General features: G+C 46.5%; 1 protein-coding gene across 5 annotated transcripts in view; it reads left to right on the top strand.

Annotated features, from left to right (window-relative positions):
- ANO8 (anoctamin 8) overlaps positions 1 to 21,852 on the top strand; it is a 168,119-nt gene that overhangs the window by 106,411 nt on the left and 39,856 nt on the right. For all 5 annotated transcript variants that reach the window (XR_014225598.1, XM_082265895.1, XM_082265893.1 and 2 more), the window contains exon 7: positions 3,460 to 3,587. Coding sequence is in view for 4 of the 5 variants with exons in the window: in XM_082265895.1 (XP_082122021.1) it covers positions 3,460 to 3,587 (128 nt within the window). In the remaining variant the exon portion in view is untranslated. The remainder of the gene's footprint in view (positions 1 to 3,459; positions 3,588 to 21,852) is intronic.

Below are 21,852 nucleotides of genomic sequence, written 5' to 3'. Positions count from 1 at the left end.
GACGACGAGCATGCAGATGAGCTTCCCTGAGACGGTTTCTGACAGTTTGTGCAGAAATTCTTTGGGTATGCAAACCGATTGTTGCAGCAGCTGTCCGGATGGCTGGTCTCAGACGATCTTGGAGGTGAAGATGCTGTATGTGGAGGTCCTGGGCTTGTGTGGTTACACGTGGTCTGCGGTTGTGAGGCGAGTTGGGTGTCCTGCCAAATTCTCTGAAACGCCTTTGGAGACAGCTTATGGTAGAGAAATGAACATTCAATTTATGGGCAACAGCTCTGGTGGGCATTCCTGCAGTCACCATGCCAATTGCATGCTCCCTCAAAACCTCTGTGGCATTGTGCTGTGTCATAAAACTGCACATTTTAGAGGGGCCTTTTAATGTGGCCAGCCTAAGGCACACCTGTGCAATAATTATGCTGTCTAATCGGTATGTGGATATGTTGGCAAAGGAGAATTGCTCACTAACACAGATTTAGACAGATTTGTGAACAATATTTGAGATAAATAGGCCTTTTGTGTACACAGAAAAAGTCTTGGATCTTGGAGTTCAGCTCATGAAAAATGGGGGCAAAAACAAGTGTTGCGTTTTTTATAATTTTTTTCAGTGTGTGTGTGTGTATGTATGTGTGTGTGTGTATGTATGTATGTATGTATGTATATATGTGTATATATATATATATATATATATATATATATATATATATATATATATATATATATATATATATATATACACACACACACACACACAGAGGTGCATCTCATAAAATTAGAATATCATCCAAAAGTTTATTTCAGTAATTCAATTCAAAAAGTGAAACTCATATTTTATATAGATGCGTTACACAGTGATAGTGATATATTTCAAGCACGCCTTTCTTTTAATTTTGATGATTATGGCTTATAGCTATGAAAACCCAAAATTCAGTATCTCGGAAAATCAGAATATTACATAAGACCAATAAAAAAAATAAATAAATAAATAAAAAAAAAAATAAACAATTTTTAATACAAAATTTTGACATACTGAAAAGTATGTCCATGTACAGCAAAATACAAAACAAAAAACCAATGCGCTATCAAGTGAGAGGCAATCCCTAGGAAAAAAAAAAACGGTGTGTATATATAAAGAACTGGATATAGCAGCCAATCCTTGTAGTGTCACCACATAAAAAATGAATAAAGGGGTATGGAGCGGCGCTATATACAAAAATAAAATAGTGAAATAGTGAAGAAATGTTTAGAATGACATAATCTAAATCTCATGCTTCAACACATATAACATATAAAAATATTGTTATGCGCTCATAAAACCCACATATAAACGTGTCCAGATACACTGTGCAATAGTGATGGGTGATCGGCAAAAAGTCTGTTGATTCAAAAAATATGTGACCCAAACAGTGACAGATGTGTCCTTTTCCCCACAACCGATATCCAACCTTGAGTGCAGTGGCCGCTCACCTTAGGAGGAATGATATTGCCTTTTTTTGGGAGTCAAACATTGGCTGAAGAGGATCACCCCATTATTGGTCAAATGTAGCTTATATAAAATAAAATGAGGACCTCCATAGTGTAATAAGCCGGGTGACGTCACTTCTTCGGTCTACAGCCGAGACCGGAACTTCGGAATTTATGGCCGCTATCTTCCTGGGACCCCTCGGTTTGGCTCCTAGGTTACATCTGCTGTCTCCTACTTAATTGTAAGTGACTATTGTTTTCATTAAAGCCTTATTTTACTTATTACACTATAGAGATCCTCATTTTATTTTATTTAGCCAGGCTTGGATGTTTTTTTTTTTTTTTCCGTAAGAAAAGGCTTCTGTCTTGCCACTCTACCCCATATCCCAGACATATGAAGAATACGGGAGATTGTTGTCACATCACACAGCCAGTACTTGCCAGATATTCCTGCAGCTCCTTTAATGTTGCTGTAGGCCTCTTGGCAGCCTCCCTGACCAGTTTTCTTCACGTCTTTTCATCAATTTTGTGGTGACATCCAGTTCTTGGTCATGTCACTGTTGTGCCATATTTTCTCCACTTGATGACTGTCTTCCATGGTATGTATAATGCCTTGGAAATTCTTTTGTACCCTTCTCCTGACTGATCCCTTTAATAATGAGATCCCTCTGATGCTTTGAAAGCTCTCTGCGGACCATGGCTTTTGCTGTAGGATGCGACTCCGAAAATGTCAGGAAAGACCTAGAACAGCTGAACTTTATTTGGGGTTAATCGGAGGCACTTTAAATAATGGCAGGTGTGTACTGACTCCTATTTAACATGAGTTTGAATGCGATTGCTTAATTCTGAACACAGCTACATCCCCAGTTATAAGAAGGTGTGCACACTTATGAAACCACATTATTTTAGTTTTAATTTTTACTTCCCCCCTCCTAAAAAAAAAAAGATTTCAGTTTGTTTTTCAATTGAGTTGTACAGTTTATAGGTCACATGGAAAAAAGTTCTGAAATGATTTATCTTTGTCTCACATTTTTTTTTTACTTCACAGAAACGTGACATTTTAACAGGGGTGTGTAGACTTTTTATATCCACTGTATGCCATTATATAACATTGTGGCATCAATGCCCTTATCAAAGTGGTTTTGCCTAACGTGTATGTCCACACACACTCTTATTTTCAGTTATTGATAGAGTGAAGATGGATTAGAACCTCTTATAAGCTTTTTGCTTTCTGGGACTTCACTCGAGAGCTTCTGCCTCACAACCTGTTTTGGTGAAAATTGTTTCACCGTTTTTTTCTTTTTCTTAGTAGAGTAGGGGAAGAGTAGAACTACTGTCAGCTTTTTTTTTTTTTTATGTATTTGTCCTTGTCGCAGATTATTTTCTCTCACATCCTACCAGGTTACTGGGTCAGGAGTTGTGGGGAAAAATCTAAAATGGGGCCCAAAAAAAAAAAAAAAAAGCAGACAAGGGTTGTAATCCTTCTGCGCTCTATCAAAAAAAAACAAAAACAAAAAAAGTTAGGGCTGGACATACACTTAAACCACTGTTGACTCATTGAGACATTTTTAGAAAATGCATGTTTGCTGAATATATCAGAGGCATTTCAAAGACAAGCTAATACTTGCAGGAAACAATAGATTATGCCAGGCTAAAGAAAATAAATGAGCAATGACACATATTTATCGCAGGAAGTATTTATTATGCTATAAAAATCCTATTTATGGATTGCCCTACATTTCAAGTTCAGTGACCTTTTTAGAGGTAATTACAGCATACACATGGTGAAAATTTAAAATAATATATTAATTTCCTCATTGTTTTTTAATTTCAAGTAGCTTATATTGTATTATCAAAAATAACTATTGTATAAATTGCTAATACAATGTTGATGTTATGAAATAACTGACCATAGATCTCCTTTTTAATTTGCTCTTTTTAAGAAAGTGTACTTTTTGGTGGTATGTTTTGTAATATATGTTTTTATTTTCTGTACAGATGAAATCTGTGAGTATTTTGGGGTGAAGATTTCCATGTATTTTTCGTGGCTTGGATTCTACACATCATCGTTGGTCTACCCTGCTGTTTTTGGAATGATGCTCTGGTTTTTCACTGAATCTGACCAGGCAAGGAATAACATTTTGAACAAAAAATAACATAGCTGACCAACCTCTGCAAAAATAGCAAGGTTATATAAGGGATAATGTACGCACATATGATTTTAAACTCAATAAGCAATGACAGTTAATTCTTAGAAATAACCCTTTTCCCTCATTTTTTTTTTTTGCCTTAACTGTATGTTGGGAAGAAAATACATCCCTTTCAGCGTTTATTACTTTTGTGTCTTTAAGATCTGTGTTTCAAAGAGACCTCAAGATCAATTTTTGGAAGTGAAAAATCTTTAGCTGGTCAAACAAACCATCAAAAGCTCCTTTATTTGGCTAGATAATGCAGTTCTTCTGTGGATCTGGCTTGCTAAAGATCTAAATTTAACTAAAGGATCTAATTGAAAGGGCAATTTAAAGCTAAGCTTCAGGAAAAAAACATTTATTATATTTTTCTAGTACCAACCATAGCTTCTTCATAATAACTGATCATTTTACTTCTACTCCTACTATTCTCCTGCCAAATGATTGTATGTGAACTACCAAGAGGAAATGCTTACTGTGCAGTGTGATGCGTTGCCTCGCTGTCCCCCTATAGTCTTAAAGAAGAAGTACAGCCAAAGCTCGTTTGGCTGTGCTCCTCCTATGGATCACAGGAGTGCAGTTCATTCTGCAGTTCTGTGAGCCGTTTTCAGCAGCTGTCAGCTGATGTCACCGAGCCAGTCCAGGCTGGGGAAAGATCGTGACCATATAGTTGGGATCCACCCAGATACCTGGACTGGCACCCAGCTCAGCCTCTCAGTAAGCCGCTGAGAGCCTGAGTCAGCTGCTCCTGTCCCCTCCACAGCCATAGCCCAGCATAGGAGGTGAAGAAAGGGGAGCCGTCACCAGCTCTTTGCTCATGGAGCACTGAGAACCGAGCGATCAGTGGGGTTTCAACGCTCAGTTTTCCACCTTATGGTTGACGGGGGACAGATGCAGCATCAGGCCGGTGCTGCATCAAACTAGGTAAGTATGATTCCAAAAAAAACGAAACTCTTCCTTTAAGCCAGCCATAGATGGTGCAGGAATGAAAATCGCTCGACCTCCCTCATCAACGCAGTCAGTGTTGGTGGGGGGAATTCGTCCCGTGGAGCTATTGTGTTGTCCCGTGGGAGCCGTCCCTACCAGGTGAACACACAGTGATTATTGCTAGTGGCTATAGCCACTGGCATTGCATGAAAAATCTGACATGCTGGTTGTACCTAAGTTAATCAATCAATCAATCTAGGTACAACCAGCCTACCCATACATGGTTAGAATCTTGGCCGGTCCCATCTATAGCCGGCTTTACTGTGAGTAGTATTACAACAGAGCAGAAGGATCACCAACAGAGGATATTGGTGGGTTTTACGTAAGCCTTACCTCCCCTTCTTGGTTTTGCTGTCTGCATCACTCAGCCTGTCCCTGGTAGAAAACTACTAGCTCTGAAGAAGGAGGCCAGTCCTTGGAAACACATCAGCCTGAGGGGGTCTCATCCAGGACCCCCCACTCCTAGGTTTGGTGATTCGAGCAACCAATGAGAGATAACCACACCTGTGGCCTGACGAGTGTGTTTTTTAACTTATGTTTGCTAGTAGACATCTTTATAATTGTATTCATATTTTTTAATAAATCTTTTAATAAAATGCTCTAGGCCAGTGCGCCCTCTTTTTCTTTTTCTATTCTCACGGCACTGTCAGGACTACCCCAGTCCTAGAGGGCAGCAAGGCATTTGAGATTATCCACGATTTGACCAGGCAACTGTGACACTACACAGTCAGCTGACTCTAGCACAGGAGTGTGTTGTTCTTGTCTGCATCACTCAGCCTGTCCCTGGTAGCAAACCAATAGCTGTAATGACAACAGAGATGATCCTTGACCCCAGAGGCTTGAACATAGAGCTAGATTTAAACTGCTTCATTAGTGATCAGTAGTCTATGAAGAGCGATAGACTAGCGGTTCACTCTTCCTTGTTTAGTTTCCTGAGTATTCTGTCATTTATAATATCAAGGATGGGTTATACATCATCTTTAAAACCTCCTGTGATATGCAGGGTTTAATTTAATTTAATTTAATTTAATGCATTACCTTTTGTGCATTTTGGCATTGTTTGTTTTTAAGAATTTTACAAAATAATGAATGAATTTTATATTGAGACAATGTTAATATTAATTAGGTGTGCTATTTGTCTCAATATTCTTTTGTAATTTTTTTTTTATTATTTATCATTTTTATGTGGGGTGAATTTTCATTTAGTCGTGTTTCAGCTCATTTTTATTTACCGTATATACTCGAGTATAAGCCGACACGAATATAAGCCGAGACCCCTAATTTTACCACAAAAAAGTGGGAAAACTTATTGACTCGAGTATAAGCCTAAGGTGGGAAATGCAGCAGCTACTGGACCCAACTGGACCACTACAAGACACAAAACAGGGGCTGCGGGCATGGTACAGGAGATGGCGCAGGTCATAGTATAGGCATTGCACAAGTCATGGTAAGGGCATGGCACAGGTCAGTACACAGGTGATGGTACAGGCATGGCACAGGTGATGGTACAGGCATGGCACAGGTGATGGTACAGGCATGGCACAGGTCATGGTACAGGCATGGCACAGGTCATGGTACAGGCATTGCACAGTATATACAGGCATTGCACAGTAGGTATAGGCCTGGCACAGTATGTACAGGCATGGCACAGGAGATGAAGTGCTGCGGGCATGGTACAGGAGAATGTCCCGTACCATGCCCGCAGCACTGCATGAGGAAATGCAGGGGCTGCGGAGGAGTCTCACTTACCTGTCGGTGAGCCACTTTCGATTTAAAAATCGCGCCGCCCGGCGCCAATACTACGTCACGGCAAATGCGCCGCCAATGCTCGGGAAAGCCCGAACACGTTCGGCTATTTCCGGGCATGCGGCACATGTGCAGTGACACGTCGGCACCGAGCAGCGCCATTTTTAAAAACACAGTGAAGCCAGTGACTCGAGTATAAGCCGATGGGGGCATTTTCAGCATGAAAAAACATGCTGAAAAACTCGGCTTATACTCGAGTATATACGGTAATATGTATTCACTTTGGTTGTTTTTTGTATTATTGATGTTATGTATCCGCATCGCGCTGCAAGGCCTTATTACTGATTGCTTTATTATTGATCAGTTGAGTGGCTACAATTATTATTGATCAGTTGAGTGGCTACAGTTATATGCCTCTGTGTGGTATATGCTGTGTATTGATGACAGCCATATATATGTAGGATTGATCATCAAAGAGTTAAAGGTGCTGGTAGTAATTTTATCTGTCTCCCAGGGATTTTACTTGAGTAAGATCATTCCCTTGGATATGGGGTACGTATTACTGCCCATTGTTATACACATATATGTGGAGCAGGGACCGCCTAGGTGATCATCACTTAAGCCACGGCTGTGTGGATGCGGTGCTTTAAATCCGGTGAGCTGTGCCGTATGGTCACTCCCCTTTGACAAAGTCGGAAATGACGAAAAGCATCAGGGCGTGACCATACTGCAACCGTAAGTGTCCAGGGGTGAGTAGCGGAGCGGTTTGGAAGTCTACACCAGCGTGGAGCGGGTGAAGGGAGCCAGGATCATCCGTGAGTGACCCCCTATATTCTATTTGACTGCATTCTCATCAGCTATTCTTGTGAGTGAATTTTTAAGGGATAATAAAATTGGAGTTTTAAACAGTATCACACTAGTGCGGGCCTTTCTGTTTGTTCTTTCCCCAAACTGTTGCCATCTATTGGGAGACCGTGGAGGAGCTGAGGAGAGGGGTGTGTACTAGCATAAAGGACCCACAGTGGATGCCATTTTTGATCAGCGCTGGATACAGGAACCAGGAGCCAGGCCATTGTGGAGATCATTTATTATGCCTTTTTGCCTTATCCTTGAGAGTGGGTAGGCATTGGCCTCTGGTGAGTTACCATCTGCACTCTATTTGTTTGCACAGTGGTGAAGGAGTGTGAGGTGGTCTCGGCTGTACACTGGGATTCCTGTGGGTCTGATCTTCAAATATAAGCCTATCGACTGATATATAGACTCTGTCAAGACATTCTATCCTATCTGGTGGACTGTGCATGTTCTGTGGATTGATATTTTATGGGACAATCTTATTGTTGCCCCCGACTAAGTTTTGTCTACGCTACTAATACCAATTATCTTTGGATTTAATGGTGTTCTCTCTAAATGACAACAGAGAGCAGCGGTAAAGAGGCAACTGATCTGGTGCTTTATATGTGCTGGTCTGATAGATGTCCAGGTGTCCTACTAACCTGCAAATCAATGCTGCCTAATCTCAACCAATGCTGTGAGGAAGTCAATGTAAAAAAAAAAAAAATCCAAATTTCTTTCTTGACCATTGAGGGACTCAGCCTTTTACTGTCAGGTTGCACTGCTGCCTACAGGAGGATTGGACACCAGTAAAGAACAAAAATCTGTAAACCAGCCCAGGATAATCCCTCCTTTTACCCATCATGCCTCAGTTTTCTGCTGGTGTCCTAGAATAGAGATATTTTCTTCTGCTTTTCTGGGAAAGGTCAAACTAGTTTTGCTAGCTTTTTCTTCAATTCTTCTTCAAGCTTTTTTCTTCAACCAAGATTCCTTGGTGCCATGCTGTTTGGGCTGGTCTCATTATGACGGCTATCTGGATCAATCTTTCCTTAGCCTAGCTTCAGAGTGCCATATGAAGTGGCCTTCCAGCACTTCCCAGCAGAGTTCTGCTTTAGGTGCTTTCCAGACCCTGTTTTAGTAACAAGTTAGCCACAAGGCGCTTTTCAGGTCCATACCAGTTGACATTGCTTCAGCACTTGCCCTGTCTCTGTGAGTAGGCTGATTTGGTTTCTTTGCACTTTTTTGAGTTCCTTGCTGGTTTACCTGTAGAAGAAGTTAATGCTGGGGGACTGAGTAAAGTCATCCATGGGTGGAGTTTTGCACACGTGGGCTCCATGCGCTCTTTCCCTCCACTTCTGCTCCTGCTTTGCAAAACTCCCATAAGGGATTCCCATCTCTGGTCTATTCCTGCTGCCCGTCTACGGTGTCACTAATCATCTCTGGCCATCAGACCCTCTTCGACCACCAGCTCGCTGAGTTTTTTTGTGTTTTAGCCTATCAAAGTCTTACTCCTAGTTAGTCTAACTATGAGTATGGCTCGCTGAGTTTGTTAGTCCTAACGTGTTTTAGCCTATCGAGGCCTTACTCATAGTCTAACTATGAGTAAGACCTTGATAGGCTATAGGCTGAAAAGCATTCGTGTTGGCTCGGTTTCGAACAGGTGTACTCCTTGGATGAAATAAAGAGAAATTTTATTTTATCCTCATCTGGTTGCCGACTTATCTACATAGAAGGACTCGTGTTGTGAGGTGGAGACCGCATTTAGGCAGGGTGAGTGGAAACGGAGCTGGTCGGCCCTGATTACATGATTGAGCTGCAGTGCTATTATCTTGCATGTGAGTTTGTGAGTACCTCACAACCTCACTTACCTTTATATCCTAAGCTTAGTTGAATTACCGCCACAAGGTCAATAGATGTCTGCATCTAGGCACCTATGGGACAGTCCAGCTGCAACTGGTGACCCCATTAACAATTTCCATTGGTTGTCAGAAACATGCTCCTTCTCCTTCCCTTGCAGAGTCGCTGATTTCCCCATGGCCTTAGGAGGTTTAGCCACTGGTCGCAGTGACCATCTCTGACTTGGCGTGACTTGGCGTCCCCCACAGTCTATCTCTGATAAGATGTTTTTGAGGAGTTAGGCTCCTGCCATTATGTTAGACATACCAGGGACCAGTATCAGAACTACCAGGGTCGCAAAGGTCGCTGGCGCAAGCATAAGGCAATCTATGCTGAATTTGGCACTGAGTTTCGTTTACTTGCCTATCTGTGTCAGCTAGTGTGTGAACCCAGTTCACTTGTCCTCCTATCTTGCGGGGTGCCTGAGGTCCCAAACTAGCGATTGCCCCCTCTGTGGCATCCGGAATGTCTCACCGCCAACCGCCTGCACACAGACTTCACTGAAGTTCACAGACAGTAGGAGGAGCCACCGTGGAGGAGGGACATTACATTGCAACAGCCGCACTGATAATCAGGGGGACAGAGTAACGGGGGTGGGATGGCAGTTAATAGGAATATCCATCTGGAGGAGTAGTGGGGAAAGGGGGGGTGTAAGAGGATGTGTGCTGGGAGGTGCTTTGGGAGGGGGGAGGACTTGGGGGGGGGGGGGGTGGGGGGTTCCGCTGTGATGGGACTCCTGTGCTCTCTGCTGCATCCCCCACAGTGCTGTTGGGTTTCCCTCTCCCCTCTCCTGCCGGCTGCTGTGGGGGATGCTTTCAGGACGGAGAGCAGGGAGGGGGGCCATTAAATGTATCATTTACCGGCCCCTTCCTTGTCTGATTAAATAGTCAGTGATCCGTACCAATCACTGACTCTGTCCATTCATAACTGAAGCATAGAAAACGCTTCATAACTGTGTTTACTATGCTTCGGTTTGTGAATGAACAGGAAGCTCTGTACAGAGCTATTCCTGTCCATTCATTCTGTGCAGCTGATAATGCAGAGGTGGAGACTGAGGGCTGTGTCCTCGATCTACTTTCTCTGTCTCAAAGGGGGGACATCATAGGTCTGTTTAGATCACTGATATTTCACCAAAGCCCCCAGTGGGGCTCCTAAAATAATAATAATAATAAAAATAATTTTATAAAAAAGTAAAAAAAAAATGAAATGCATAAAATAAATTGGTAAAAAATGACCAACACCAGTGGTAGAGCTACCAAGGTTGCACTTGCGACCAAGCCCTGGTGTTCTGCCATCATTGGGGAGCCCAGACCAGGGTCACAGGGGACCCTGAATGGTTTCTTGCACTGGGGCACTGAAGGTTCTAGTTACGCCCCTGCCAGGGACCATTCCAGCTCTAGTTGATGCTGTATGAACTACTTTACATCTGCAGAATCAGACTGCTGTTTGGATATCTAGGCAAAACTTTTTTTTTTCCATTTTGGATAGTAAAATAGTAAACCCCTGTCAGGTTTTTTTTTTTGCCATTTGTAGCTGAATTTATCTGTCAAACTATGGCAGGCTGGGTTAAATCCCTTAAAAGTGATCTCTCCACCACTGCAGAAGACCTCTTCCTGATCATCTGTAGAGCAAATATCTGAAGCCCTATATTTCCGTTGTTATAGCTTGTTAGAAGCATCTAGTTGTGATAGCTTGTTAGAAGCGCATGAAAATGCGCTGGTGGATGCATTGATTGTATCAGTGGGGGAATCTTTAAAATTGGAGAACGCAGCTACTACTGCGTCTGCTGCGACGGTGCGGTTTGGTACCCGCAGAACCTCCAAGGCGGCAAAGGTATTCCCCTTTCCCACCTATTTTGATAACATTGTCGCAAGTCAGTGGGGTTTCCTCAAACACACTGTCGGGGTCCCTAAGTGCTTTGCTGGAAGGTATACGTTTGAAAAGTCCCTGCTAAAGAAGCTGACAGTACCACCCGTGGTAGACTCTCGGGTTTCCAGGTTGAATAAAGCCACCCTCCTTCCGTTAGAGGACTATCCGTCTTTTAATGACCCCTTTGACAAGAGAGCTGAATATCTGGTATAATACCTTTTTACCATGGCCGGTTCCATTCTGCGACCAGTGTTTGCCATAACCTTGGTTTCACAGACATTAATGTAATGGGCTAAGCTGACAACTTCCTCCTAACCTGACAGAGCTGGCGGACCAGGGGTTGCAGTATATCTGTGATGCCTCTCTGGATGCAGCCCCCTTAGCCTGCAGGGTGTCCGTGACAGCAGTGACTCTGCACCGCAAGATATGGCTGAAATACTGGTCTGCGGACCAGGCTTCCAAGAAGGTATTGACTGATCTCCCTTTTGTAGGAGACCACTTGTTCAGAGCTTCCATGGAGGGGATCATTAAGAGTCTTACAGGAGGTAAGAGTACTATGCTTCTGCAGTCTGCAAGGAGTAAAGAGACTTGTCGCAAGCGTGGTTCTTTCTTCTCAGTCAGTAAATGATCCTTTTGTCCTTCGGGATGTAAGGACCAGGGATCAAAATCCACCTGTAACCCCGCAGTGGGTTCCAAGAGGCCCTGGCTGGGTAAGTCAAGAGTGTGCCCCTCCAGGACCTCAGACAAGCCCGCTTCTGCCTGAAGGGGCGCCCTCACCTGTACTTGGGGTGGGGTGGCAGCTTTGCTTCTTTTCAGATCCATGGACCTCCTGGATTCAAGACAAATAGGTCCACGATTTGATTCAGTCTAGGTACAAGATTGAGTTTCGGTCCTTGCCTCTGGCAAGATTCTTTCCTTCCAATCTGCGTTTGTCCCCAGATCGTCTACAAGGTCTTCTTGAGGCGGTACAGGATCTGCTTTCACAGGAAGTCATCGTACAGGTTCTGGAATCTGAATGCTTTTAGGGGTTTTATTCAAACATGTTTACTGTTCCCAGGAAGGAAGGCAAGGTCTGTCCCATTCTAGATCTCAAGGCTTTGAAACGCTTTGTGCGGGTTCAGAAATTTCTAATGGAATCCATTAGCACGGTGGTGGCATCCCTTCATCAAGGGGATTTTCTGGCCTCTATCGATATCAAGGACGATTACCTTCATATCCCAATATATGTCGGGCATCAGCGTTTTTGTCGCTTTGCTGTGGGAGAGGAGCACTATCAATTTGTGGCATTATCCTTTGGTCTCGGCTCTTCGAGTGTTTACAAACGTGTTGGCCCCAGTATTGGCCCTGAAAGACAATCTGGACATTTTGGTGTGAACTTTGCATGAGTTCGGATGGAAACTGAATTTCCAAAAATCTGTTCTGGTTCTGTCCACAAAACTGGACTATCTGGGCCTGACCCTGGACACGATAGCCGGGTGTTTCTTCTGGAGATCAAACTCCAGAAGTTGCAGGATGCGATTCGGCTTCTGTTGTCCAGCTGGCGATCATCCCTCAGGACTTGCATGCAAGTGCTGGGCCTGATGGTCTCCACCTTCGAGGCAGTTCCATTTGCTCAGTTCCATACCAGGTCTCTACAGAAAGAGATCCTTGTCAAATAGAACAAGAATCCACAGGCTCTAGACAATCTGATTCTGTTGAGCCGGAGTACAAGGAGATCCCTAATCTGGTGGCTCCGATCTCTGGCGCTTCGTCAGGCAAAATCCTTTCTCCCCCTATACTGGACAGGGGTCACAACGGATGTCAGCCTCTCTGAATGGGGAGGTGTCTTGGGTATGGATCCGGCTCAGGGGGTTTGGACTCGGGAGGAGTACAGTCTGCCGATCAGTATCCTGGAAATTCGGGCGATCAGGCTTTGTCTAATTCATTGGACGGATTGTCTGCAGGGGCGCCCGGTGAGGATTCAATTGGACAATGCCACAGCCGTATCATATGTCAATCATCAAGGGGGCACCAAAAGTGCCTTAGAACAGCCTGGGAAGTAGCCAGCATTCTAAGATGGGCAGAAGGCATTGTTCCAGCCATCTCTGCCGTGCATATTCCAGGGGTGGAAAATTGGCAGGCGGATTACCTCAGTCGGCAGAAGTTGGATTAGGGAGAATGGTCTCTCCACCAGGAGGTGTTTCGTCCACTGTGCCTCAGGTGGGGGACTCCAGATGTGGACCTGTTGGCCTCTCGTCTCAACAGGAAGGTGCAGAGGTTCATAGCAAGGTCTCGGGATCCTCTGGCCGATGCCACGGATGCTCTTGTAGCGCCTTGGAGCCAATATCGTCTAATGTACGCATTTTCTCCGCTGACTCTTCTGCCGAGACTTATGCGAAGGATCGAGGCAGAAGAGATTCTGGTCTAGTGGCACCGGACTGGCCTCGCAGGTCCTAGTACGCAGACCTAGTACTGCTGGTCGCCTATGTCCCTTGGAGACTCCCTCTCAAAGAAGATCTGTTAGCTCAAAGACCGCTTTTCCATCATGCTTTACAGTTGCTGGTTTTGACGGCCTGGCTATTGAAAGCCAGGTGTTGAAGGATAGAGGGGTGTCTAAATAGGTGAGTCCTACATTGTTAAAAGCTAGAAAATCTACTTCTAGGAAGCTTTATCGAGTCTGAAGGGGCGTACATTATTTGGTGTTAGTCTCGGGGGGTTTCCTTCTTGTGTCTCGTGTCTTGAAGTTTCTCCTAAGAGGTGTAGATCAGCGTTTTGACCTTGGGTACCATCAAAGGCCAGATATCGGCCCTGGCGATTTTCTTTTAACGCCCATTGGCCACAAATTTCTTGGTTCAAACCTTTGTTCAGGGGGTCCGCCACCTGGGTCCCCCGGTGAGGTCTAGGTTGCCTCCGTGGGACCTCAATTTGGTGCTTTCGGTTCTTCAGAAACCGCCCTTTGAAAATATTTTTGAGATTCCTATGCTCACTTTGACACAGAAGGTAGCTTTCTTGGTGGCTATTACTTCTGCACGCAGGGTGTCGGAGCTGCCTGCGTTGTCCTGTCGTTCACCTTACCTGGTGGTTCACAGAGACAAGGTGATGCCTTGTACCTGTCAGTCGTTGCTTCTTAAAGTCGTCTCTGGTTTCCATTTAACCACTTGACAACCGCCCACCGCAGATTTACTGCGGCAGGTGGCCGCTCCTGGGCAAGCTGACATAGTACTACGTCGCTCGCTTAGAAGACTCTAGGGGGCGAGCGTACGCCGCCACCGGCGTGCTCCCGCCCCCACTTGCCAGCCGGGGAGCCAGTGCGTGTGACAGGCGGCTCCGATGGCAATCTCCCCCGGCTGACAGAGAAGGACGTATGGCTGATGTAAACACAGCCGTCTGTCATTCTCCCTGAAGTGATCACAGAGGCTATGTGATCCTGCCACAGTTAGAATCACTCCCCTAGGCTTACATTTAACCCCTTGATCACTAATAGTATTAACCCCTTCCCTGCCAATGGAATTTTTACAGTAACAGTGCATATTTTTAGCACTGATTACTGTAGTAATGTCACTGGTACCCCCAAAAGTGTAAAAAATGTCAGTTAGGGGTCCGATATGTCTGCCACAATGTCGCAGTCCCACAAAAAATTGCAGATCGCTGCCATTACTAGTAAAAAAACAAAAAACAAATATGACATAAATCTTTCCCGTAATTAGTAGACGCAATAACTTTTGCGCAAACCAATCAAAATACGCTTATTGCGATTTTTTTTTTTTTTACCAAAAATATGTAACAAATTGGCCTAAAATGTAAAAAATTTTGATTTTTAAAATTTTTTTGGGGAATGTTATATAGCAGAATGTGAAAAATATATATATATATTTTTTTCAAAATTGTCGCTTTTTTTTTGTTTATAGCGCAAAAAAGAAAAATCGCACAGGTGATCAAATACCACCAGAAGAAAGCTCTTTTTGTGGGAAAAAAAGAACGTCCACTTTATTTGGGTACATCGTCGCACGACCGCGCAATTGTCCGTTAAAATAACTCCAAATCGCAAAATAGGGCCTGGTCATTAAGCAGCAAAATCCTCTGGGGCTAAAGTGGTTAAATGAAGACATTGTGTTGCCTTCTGTGTCCTAAGCATATGGATGTGGTTCGGGCAATCAGGGTGTACCTGGCGGCGACTGAGTCGTTCCGGAAATCTGATTCTCAGTTTGTCCTTACGGATGGACCCCGTAAGGGAATGGCCGCGTCTGCAGCTACCATTTCCTGATGGATCAGAGACGGTGGTGTAGGCTTGTTCCATTAAGGGTCAGGATCCTGCCCTGTTAAGGCGCATTCTACGAGGGCGCTTAGTGCCTCCTGGGCCTTCCGTCATCAGGCGTCAGTGATGCAGATATGCAAGACAGCCGCATGGTCGTCTATGCACACTTTCACATAATTCTAAAGGTGGATGTGGCCGCAGGCCGCTGTTGGAGAGGTTTAGTCCTCTTTAAGACCCGGTTCACACTCATGCGAGTGCCGGGTTCGCATGTAATGTCGGAGCGCACTGCTCCGACATTACATGCGATCAGCTGTGCGGTGCGAGTTTAGCCATACAGTTTGTATGGCTAAATTCGCATCGCACCCGGTGCAAACACGCACAGGAGGCATTTTTGCAGCCGCATCAGGATCGGATCGCACAGCGGTTCACACTTGTGCGATCCCATCCTGTGCGAACTGCACGATCGCACTGCGATATGCGATCAAACTGGGGGTGTCGTTAAGATTACATTGACACCCCCAGCGTATCGCATATGGCAGTGTGAACTGCCGGGGGTGCGTGTGCGATGCGGGAAAAGGCTGCGAATTCGCAGCCTTCCCGCATCGCAATAGTGTGACCCGAGCCTTAGGGGGGATTTGTTATTTTTGTCAGGTGAGCTCCAGTTGTTCCTGGTTGAGCTTTTGTTTTGCCTGATTGGCTATGTTTAGCCTTTGGGAATTATTTATTTTTTCTTTCTGTGTTTTTCCCACCCCTCATATTGACATTGGTTTGGGATGTCCCATTGGTCAAGAAGATATGGAGCTGTGTCTGTTATTGAACGAAAGAGAAAACTGGATTTTTGTCTTACCGTAATATGCTTTTCTTTGATGTTTATTGACAGACACAGCACCTGCCCCTCTATTGAGTTGGGCTTTATATTCTTCTGACACTGCTTGTTATAAAACTGAAGTCCTATAGCAGGAAGTGGGGAGTATACACCCTGGGACTGCCCTATAGGCGTGGTCAATTTTTTTTCTGCCTAGTGTCCTACTCCTATGGAGAGCAGCATAAACCCATCAGTCAAGAAGATGTGGAGCGGTGTCCGTCAATGAACATCAGAGAAAAAAAATTTACATTAAGACAAAAATCTAATTTTTTGGCTCATTTTGCCTGAGGAAAGAACCTGCCTAATAATTATGCACACCTTGATATAGGGTGTTGATTTCCTTAGGCCACACCTTTCCTCATTACACAAATACACATCACCTGATATGCTTAAATCCAATAAGCATTTGAGTTTATATAGCTTGGAGTTGCAAAATATGCATAAAAATGATTTGGTCAAAATACTCACTTGGATAATAATATGCACTATTATATTATTATAGCAATAGTGTAGTTGGTAGGATTGGGCAATTTCGTTAAGCATGTTATCCTGAGGCAGCCTTTCGATTTTCACACATATTTCAAACTGTGCTGCCAGACAAATGACACAAAGGGATTGATTTACTAAAACTGGTACACAAAGAATCTGGGGCAGCTGTTCACAGTAACCAATCAGCTTCTAACAACGACTTGTTCAATTAAGCTTTGACAATAAAACCTAGAAGCTGATTGGTTACTATGCACAGCTGCACCAAATTTTGTGTGCAGCAATTTTAGTAAAATTTAGTCTCTCCTGAATAGGTCTAGACTAAACAATCTTCCTGGTTCAGCAATAAAGCTTCCTATACTACCTCCCTGCCTAAGGCCTTCTCATTGGATCTTAAAGCAGCAGCATCACTACTGTGCAATGAGGATGCAGCTGATCTACAAACCACATAGCCCAGGAATCCGTAATATTAAACTAGGAAAATCTACTGACTAGCAAAGGTGTGTATCACAAGAATGGCTGACCAAAATTACTAATCTATTGGCACTTAAAAGGGCAAATACTGTATGCATATAAATACCTGTTTGGCTGGAGTTTCACCTTAAAACAAGTAACAATGTTGAGAGCAAAACTAAATTTCTCTTACGTCCTCCGACAGTCGCCGCCTCTTCATATTCGTCACATATGGGGTATTAGACTTTGCTCCGAAGGAGTAGCTAGGCAACAGAATATGTTAACAATAAAGCTTTAACATATCCCACCCTCAAGGGGTGGTCCCCTCAGTCAATACCCTCCTACTTCCTGCAACCATATCTCAGTTTTAATGTCTAGCTTGTCAGGAGTGGCTGGCTCTCTCTGTGCTGGGACTTTTTGTCCCAGACTCTTTCTTCTTTTTGATATTTTGTTTGAGTTTTCTCTCTACCTTTACTTAGCTGTTATTTTTGTCAGCATTAGTTAGTTCTTCGGACGAAGAGGATCATGCGGACTGGGTCTCGGGCTGATCCCCCTGGTCGCAGGTCGTGGGTCAGTGGCTTCCCAGTCTGCCATCGAGCGTTCAGCCAGGTAACGCTCCTGGCACGGTGAACGACCCATCCCTGTTCGGTGCAGGGATGATTGGTGAGGTGGCTACCTCACCGGACGCTGTGCGGTTTCTGAACCGCCATTGTGTGCGTCTTGAATTGCGACTCTCCCTGCCTCATGTGCAGCGGCTTGTTCGCCTGTGCGGGTTCCCCACGCCATGTGAGGTAAGTGTATCTATGTGGGGACCTGTCTGTCTGGGGGGGGTCTCAGTCTGGGACTGTGTAACCTGCCTTTAATCACACTGCTTGTCTCCCTATATCTCGGCTGCATGCTGTGGGCTGCAAGGGGGGGGGGAGCTGTATGACACTGAGTATGTCAGGCTGGGCAGTGTGAGGAGCTGTGTGCTGTGGGGCATGTTTTTAATGGCATGTTGGGGCATATACAGCGATCGCTGCGGCGATCTAACATGTATCCATATTATGGGATAATATTGTGTGTGATTTTATGCACTGTGGAGCGGCGATTTCGGCGCCAAACGGCGCCATTTTACCGGCGCCCGCTCCGGCCGCATGGTTTACATGCACGGCGGCCATTTTCTTGTAGCCTCCATAGGCTTACATAGAGCGCCCTGGCAGCATCACTTCCTCTCTCCTGGAAGCACCGATCGAGGCAGCAGCAGCAGCGGAGTCTCCTCAGGTTTTATCCTTCTATTCCTGTGTTCCATTGCCTGTATTCAGTCTGTATATTCCCTGTGGGGGTCTCATTGTGCCTGAGTGTGGTGCGGTGGGCTGCGCTTGCCGCGCTTGCTGTAAGGGGGCAGTTAACCCTTGGTTGTCTGGCATACAGGGGCAATGGATTCTCAGGAGGGCAAGTTTCCCACAGTATTGGTGGAAAGCCAGGGGACCGCTGTTTCCCCCCCAGGGGGGGATTTGGCCACTATTGTGGCTGGCCTTGCTGCACAGGTGCAAATGCTGGTGGCTGCTCAATCTACTAAACGGCCCAGAGTTGCTCTGTCCTCTGATTCTGAGGGTGAAGGTGATGGGGCTGTTCTGGCGGGGACCCCCCTATCGGGGTCCCGCTCCTCTCTTGATCTAGTGGGGTCTGAGGTAGAGGCTGAAGTTGAGGGGGTTGATAATTCTCCCCCTGGCTCGCCTGAAGAGCTTGCAATCATGGATGAGTTGATTGCTTCCATTAAGCAGACGCTACGTTTGCAGGACGAGGTGTGTCCCCCAGCTGCCTTGGCGGCTTATGGGACGCAGAGAAAACGCAGGACGCCGCAGGTTTTTCCCTGCAATGCTGATTTTCAGCGCGCTGTTAAGGACCAATGGCGCGATTTGCGCAAGCCTTTTGCGGTACCAAGTAAATTTAAGCTGCGTTATCCTTTCTCGCCTGCCACTGATGAACGGTGGTGTGTGCCTCCGCCAGTGGATCATGCTATTGCGGTTTTGAACAAAGCCACTGCGATCCCTGCAGAGGGATCCCCTGTTTTCCGTGATGCCACGGATAGGAGACTGGAGTCTCTTGCCCGTCATACTTATTCTGTTACGGGTTCTATGCTTAAGGCTCTGTTTGCTTCTCTCATGGCGGCCCAGGCGATCGCAAGTTGGACGCAGATGCTTAGGCGCGTCCTAGTGGCCGATTCGGCCTCGGCGGCGACCCTGGATATGGTGGATCAGATCCACCAGGGTGTCATGTATCTGTGTGATGCGGACCTGGACCTGATTCCGTTGGCCGCGCGTGTGCACAGCGTGGCGGTGTTGTCTCGCCGCCTGGTTTGGTTGAAATGTTGGTCGGTGGACCAATCTTCACGTAAAACCTTAGCCAATCTGCCTTATGATGGGTCTCGCCTTTTTGGGGAGTCCCTGGATGTGTTGATTAAGGGGATTACCGGGGGTAAGAGCACTCTCTTGCCCCATTTCCCCAAGGCTAAGGGGGCTTCTGGGAAGAAGCATGCTCATTTTCGGCCCCCTCAGGGGTCCTTTCGTGCCTTTCGGCCGCACTACAAGGGCAAACCGTTCAAGGGCCAGGGCTCTCAGAAGAAACCCTGGTCTGGGAAACAGAAGTCCGGCCAATCCGGACCTGCGGCCCATAACAGTTCGGCCTGAAGGGGCGCCCTCACCCAGTTTTGGGGTGGGGGGACGCTTGCTCGGTTTTCTTCAGCCCTGGTTGGCCCGTGTGCGGGACAGATGGGTTCTGGAAATCGTTCGATCTGGTTACAAGATCGAGTTTCTCTCTCGGCCAGAGAGCAGATTTTTTCCCTCAAATCTACAACTGTCTCCAGAGCGCCTGCGGGATCTGCACCTGGCGGTGCGGGACCTGAGGGCTCAGGGAGTGGTGGTTCCGGTGCCTCATCGGGACAGATTTCGGGGGTTTTATTCCAATCTGTTCACCGTGCCCAGAAAGGAGGGCAAGGTTCGTCCAATTCTGGACTTGAAAGCTCTGAACCGCTCTGTGCGGGTTCGCAAGTTCCGCATGGAATCCCTGCGCTCGGTGGTGGCTGCCCTGGTTCCGGGGGAATTCATGGCCTCCATCGATTTGAAGGATGCGTATCTTCACATCCCCATATTCGAGGGTCATCAGAGATACCTTCGATTTGCCATTGCGGAGGATCACTACCAGTTCGTGGCGTTGCCCTTTGGGCTCGCCTCGGCTCCGCGGGTCTTCACCAAAGTGCTTGCACCGGTTCTGGCATTATTGAGAGCCCAGGGCATTTCTGTCCTGGGGTATCTGGACGACATTCTGATTCGGTCTGCGACCAGTCAGGGTCTGGAGAAGGACCTGTCTGTCACGATGCAAACTCTGCAGGAGTTCGGTTGGACGATAAATGTTCCAAAGTCGACACTGAGTCCGTCGGTTCGTCTTCCCTATCTGGGAATGATACTGGACTCGGTGCAGGCGAAGGTCTTCCTGCCGGAAGGCAAACTCAGGACTCTTCAGGAGGAAGTCAGGTCCCTCAGGGACGTTCCGAACTCGTCTCTGCGGACGTGTATGAGATGTCTGGGATTGATGGTCTCGGCTTTCGAGGCGATTCCTTTCGCGCAGTTTCACACGCGGGGTCTCCAGGCGGAGATCTTGTCCAAGTGGGACGGGCGACCTCAATCTCTGGATCTTCAGATCTCGTTGAGTCATCGCACCAGGGAAAACCTTCTGTGGTGGCTCCAGTCCCCGTTGGTGTCCGGGGGCAAGTCGTTTCGTCCGATCTCGTGGACGATAATCACCACGGATGCCAGCCTGTCGGGCTGGGGTGGTGTTCTGGGCGTTCTGTCCGCCCAGGGGACCTGGTCGGAGGGGGAGTCTTCCCTCCCGATCAACATTCTGGAATTGCGTGCGATAAGGCTCTGTCTTCATCGCTGGACGGACCGGCTGCAGGGCTGCCCGGTTCGGGTGCAGACGGACAATGCCACGGCGGTGGCCTACATCAACCACCAAGGGGGCACCAGGAGTGCCCGAGCGGCTCGAGAAGTGGCCGACATTCTGTCTTGGGCCGAGACTCATGTCCCGGCGATAACGGCGGTTCACATTCCGGGAGTGGAGAACTGGCAGGCGGACTATCTGAGTCGCCAGACCCTGGATCAGGGGGAATGGTCTCTCCACCCGGCTGTCTTCCAGATGTTGTGCGCGAAGTGGGGTCTTCCAGATGTGGACCTGTTCGCGTCTCGCCTCAACTACAAGGTGAAGAGGTTCGTGGCAAGGACGCGCGACCCTCGGGCAGACGCGTCGGACGCGTTAGTGGCCCCGTGGCATCAGTACAGGCTGATGTACGCGTTTCCACCGATTCAGTTGCTGTCCCGGTTCCTTCCCAGGTTACACTCGGAACGCAGCACGGTGATTCTTGTGGCACCGGACTGGCCTCGCCGGTCCTGGTACACAGACCTCGTGAATCTGGCGGTCGACGCCCCCTGGCGTCTGCCTCTTCGGGACGATCTACTGTCTCAAGGACCGATTTACCATCCTGCTTTACAGTCGCTGGCTTTGACGGCCTGGCTGTTGAGACCGAGGTCCTGAAGGAGAAGGGTCTCTCTCCAGAGGTTGTTCATACCTTGATCAACGCGAGGAAGTCTTCCTCGGGAAAGGTTTATTACCGTACTTGGAAGGCCTATTTTGCCTGGTGTGAGTCCAGGGGGTTTTCACCCCGCACGTACTCGGTTTCCCGTGTGCTGTCTTTCCTTCAGACGGGTGTCGATCAGCGTTTGGCGCTGGCTACGATAAAGGGTCAGGTGTCTGCGCTGGCCGTTCTGTTTCAACGTCCCGTGGCTTCCAACTCCTTG

This window comes from Pelophylax lessonae (assembly GCF_965119305.1).
Source record: "Pelophylax lessonae genome assembly, chromosome: 1".
Taxonomy (NCBI): domain Eukaryota; kingdom Metazoa; phylum Chordata; class Amphibia; order Anura; family Ranidae; genus Pelophylax; species Pelophylax lessonae.
The sequence above is the reverse complement of the archived record's forward strand: the minus strand, read 5'-3'. Positions and strand labels throughout refer to the sequence as shown.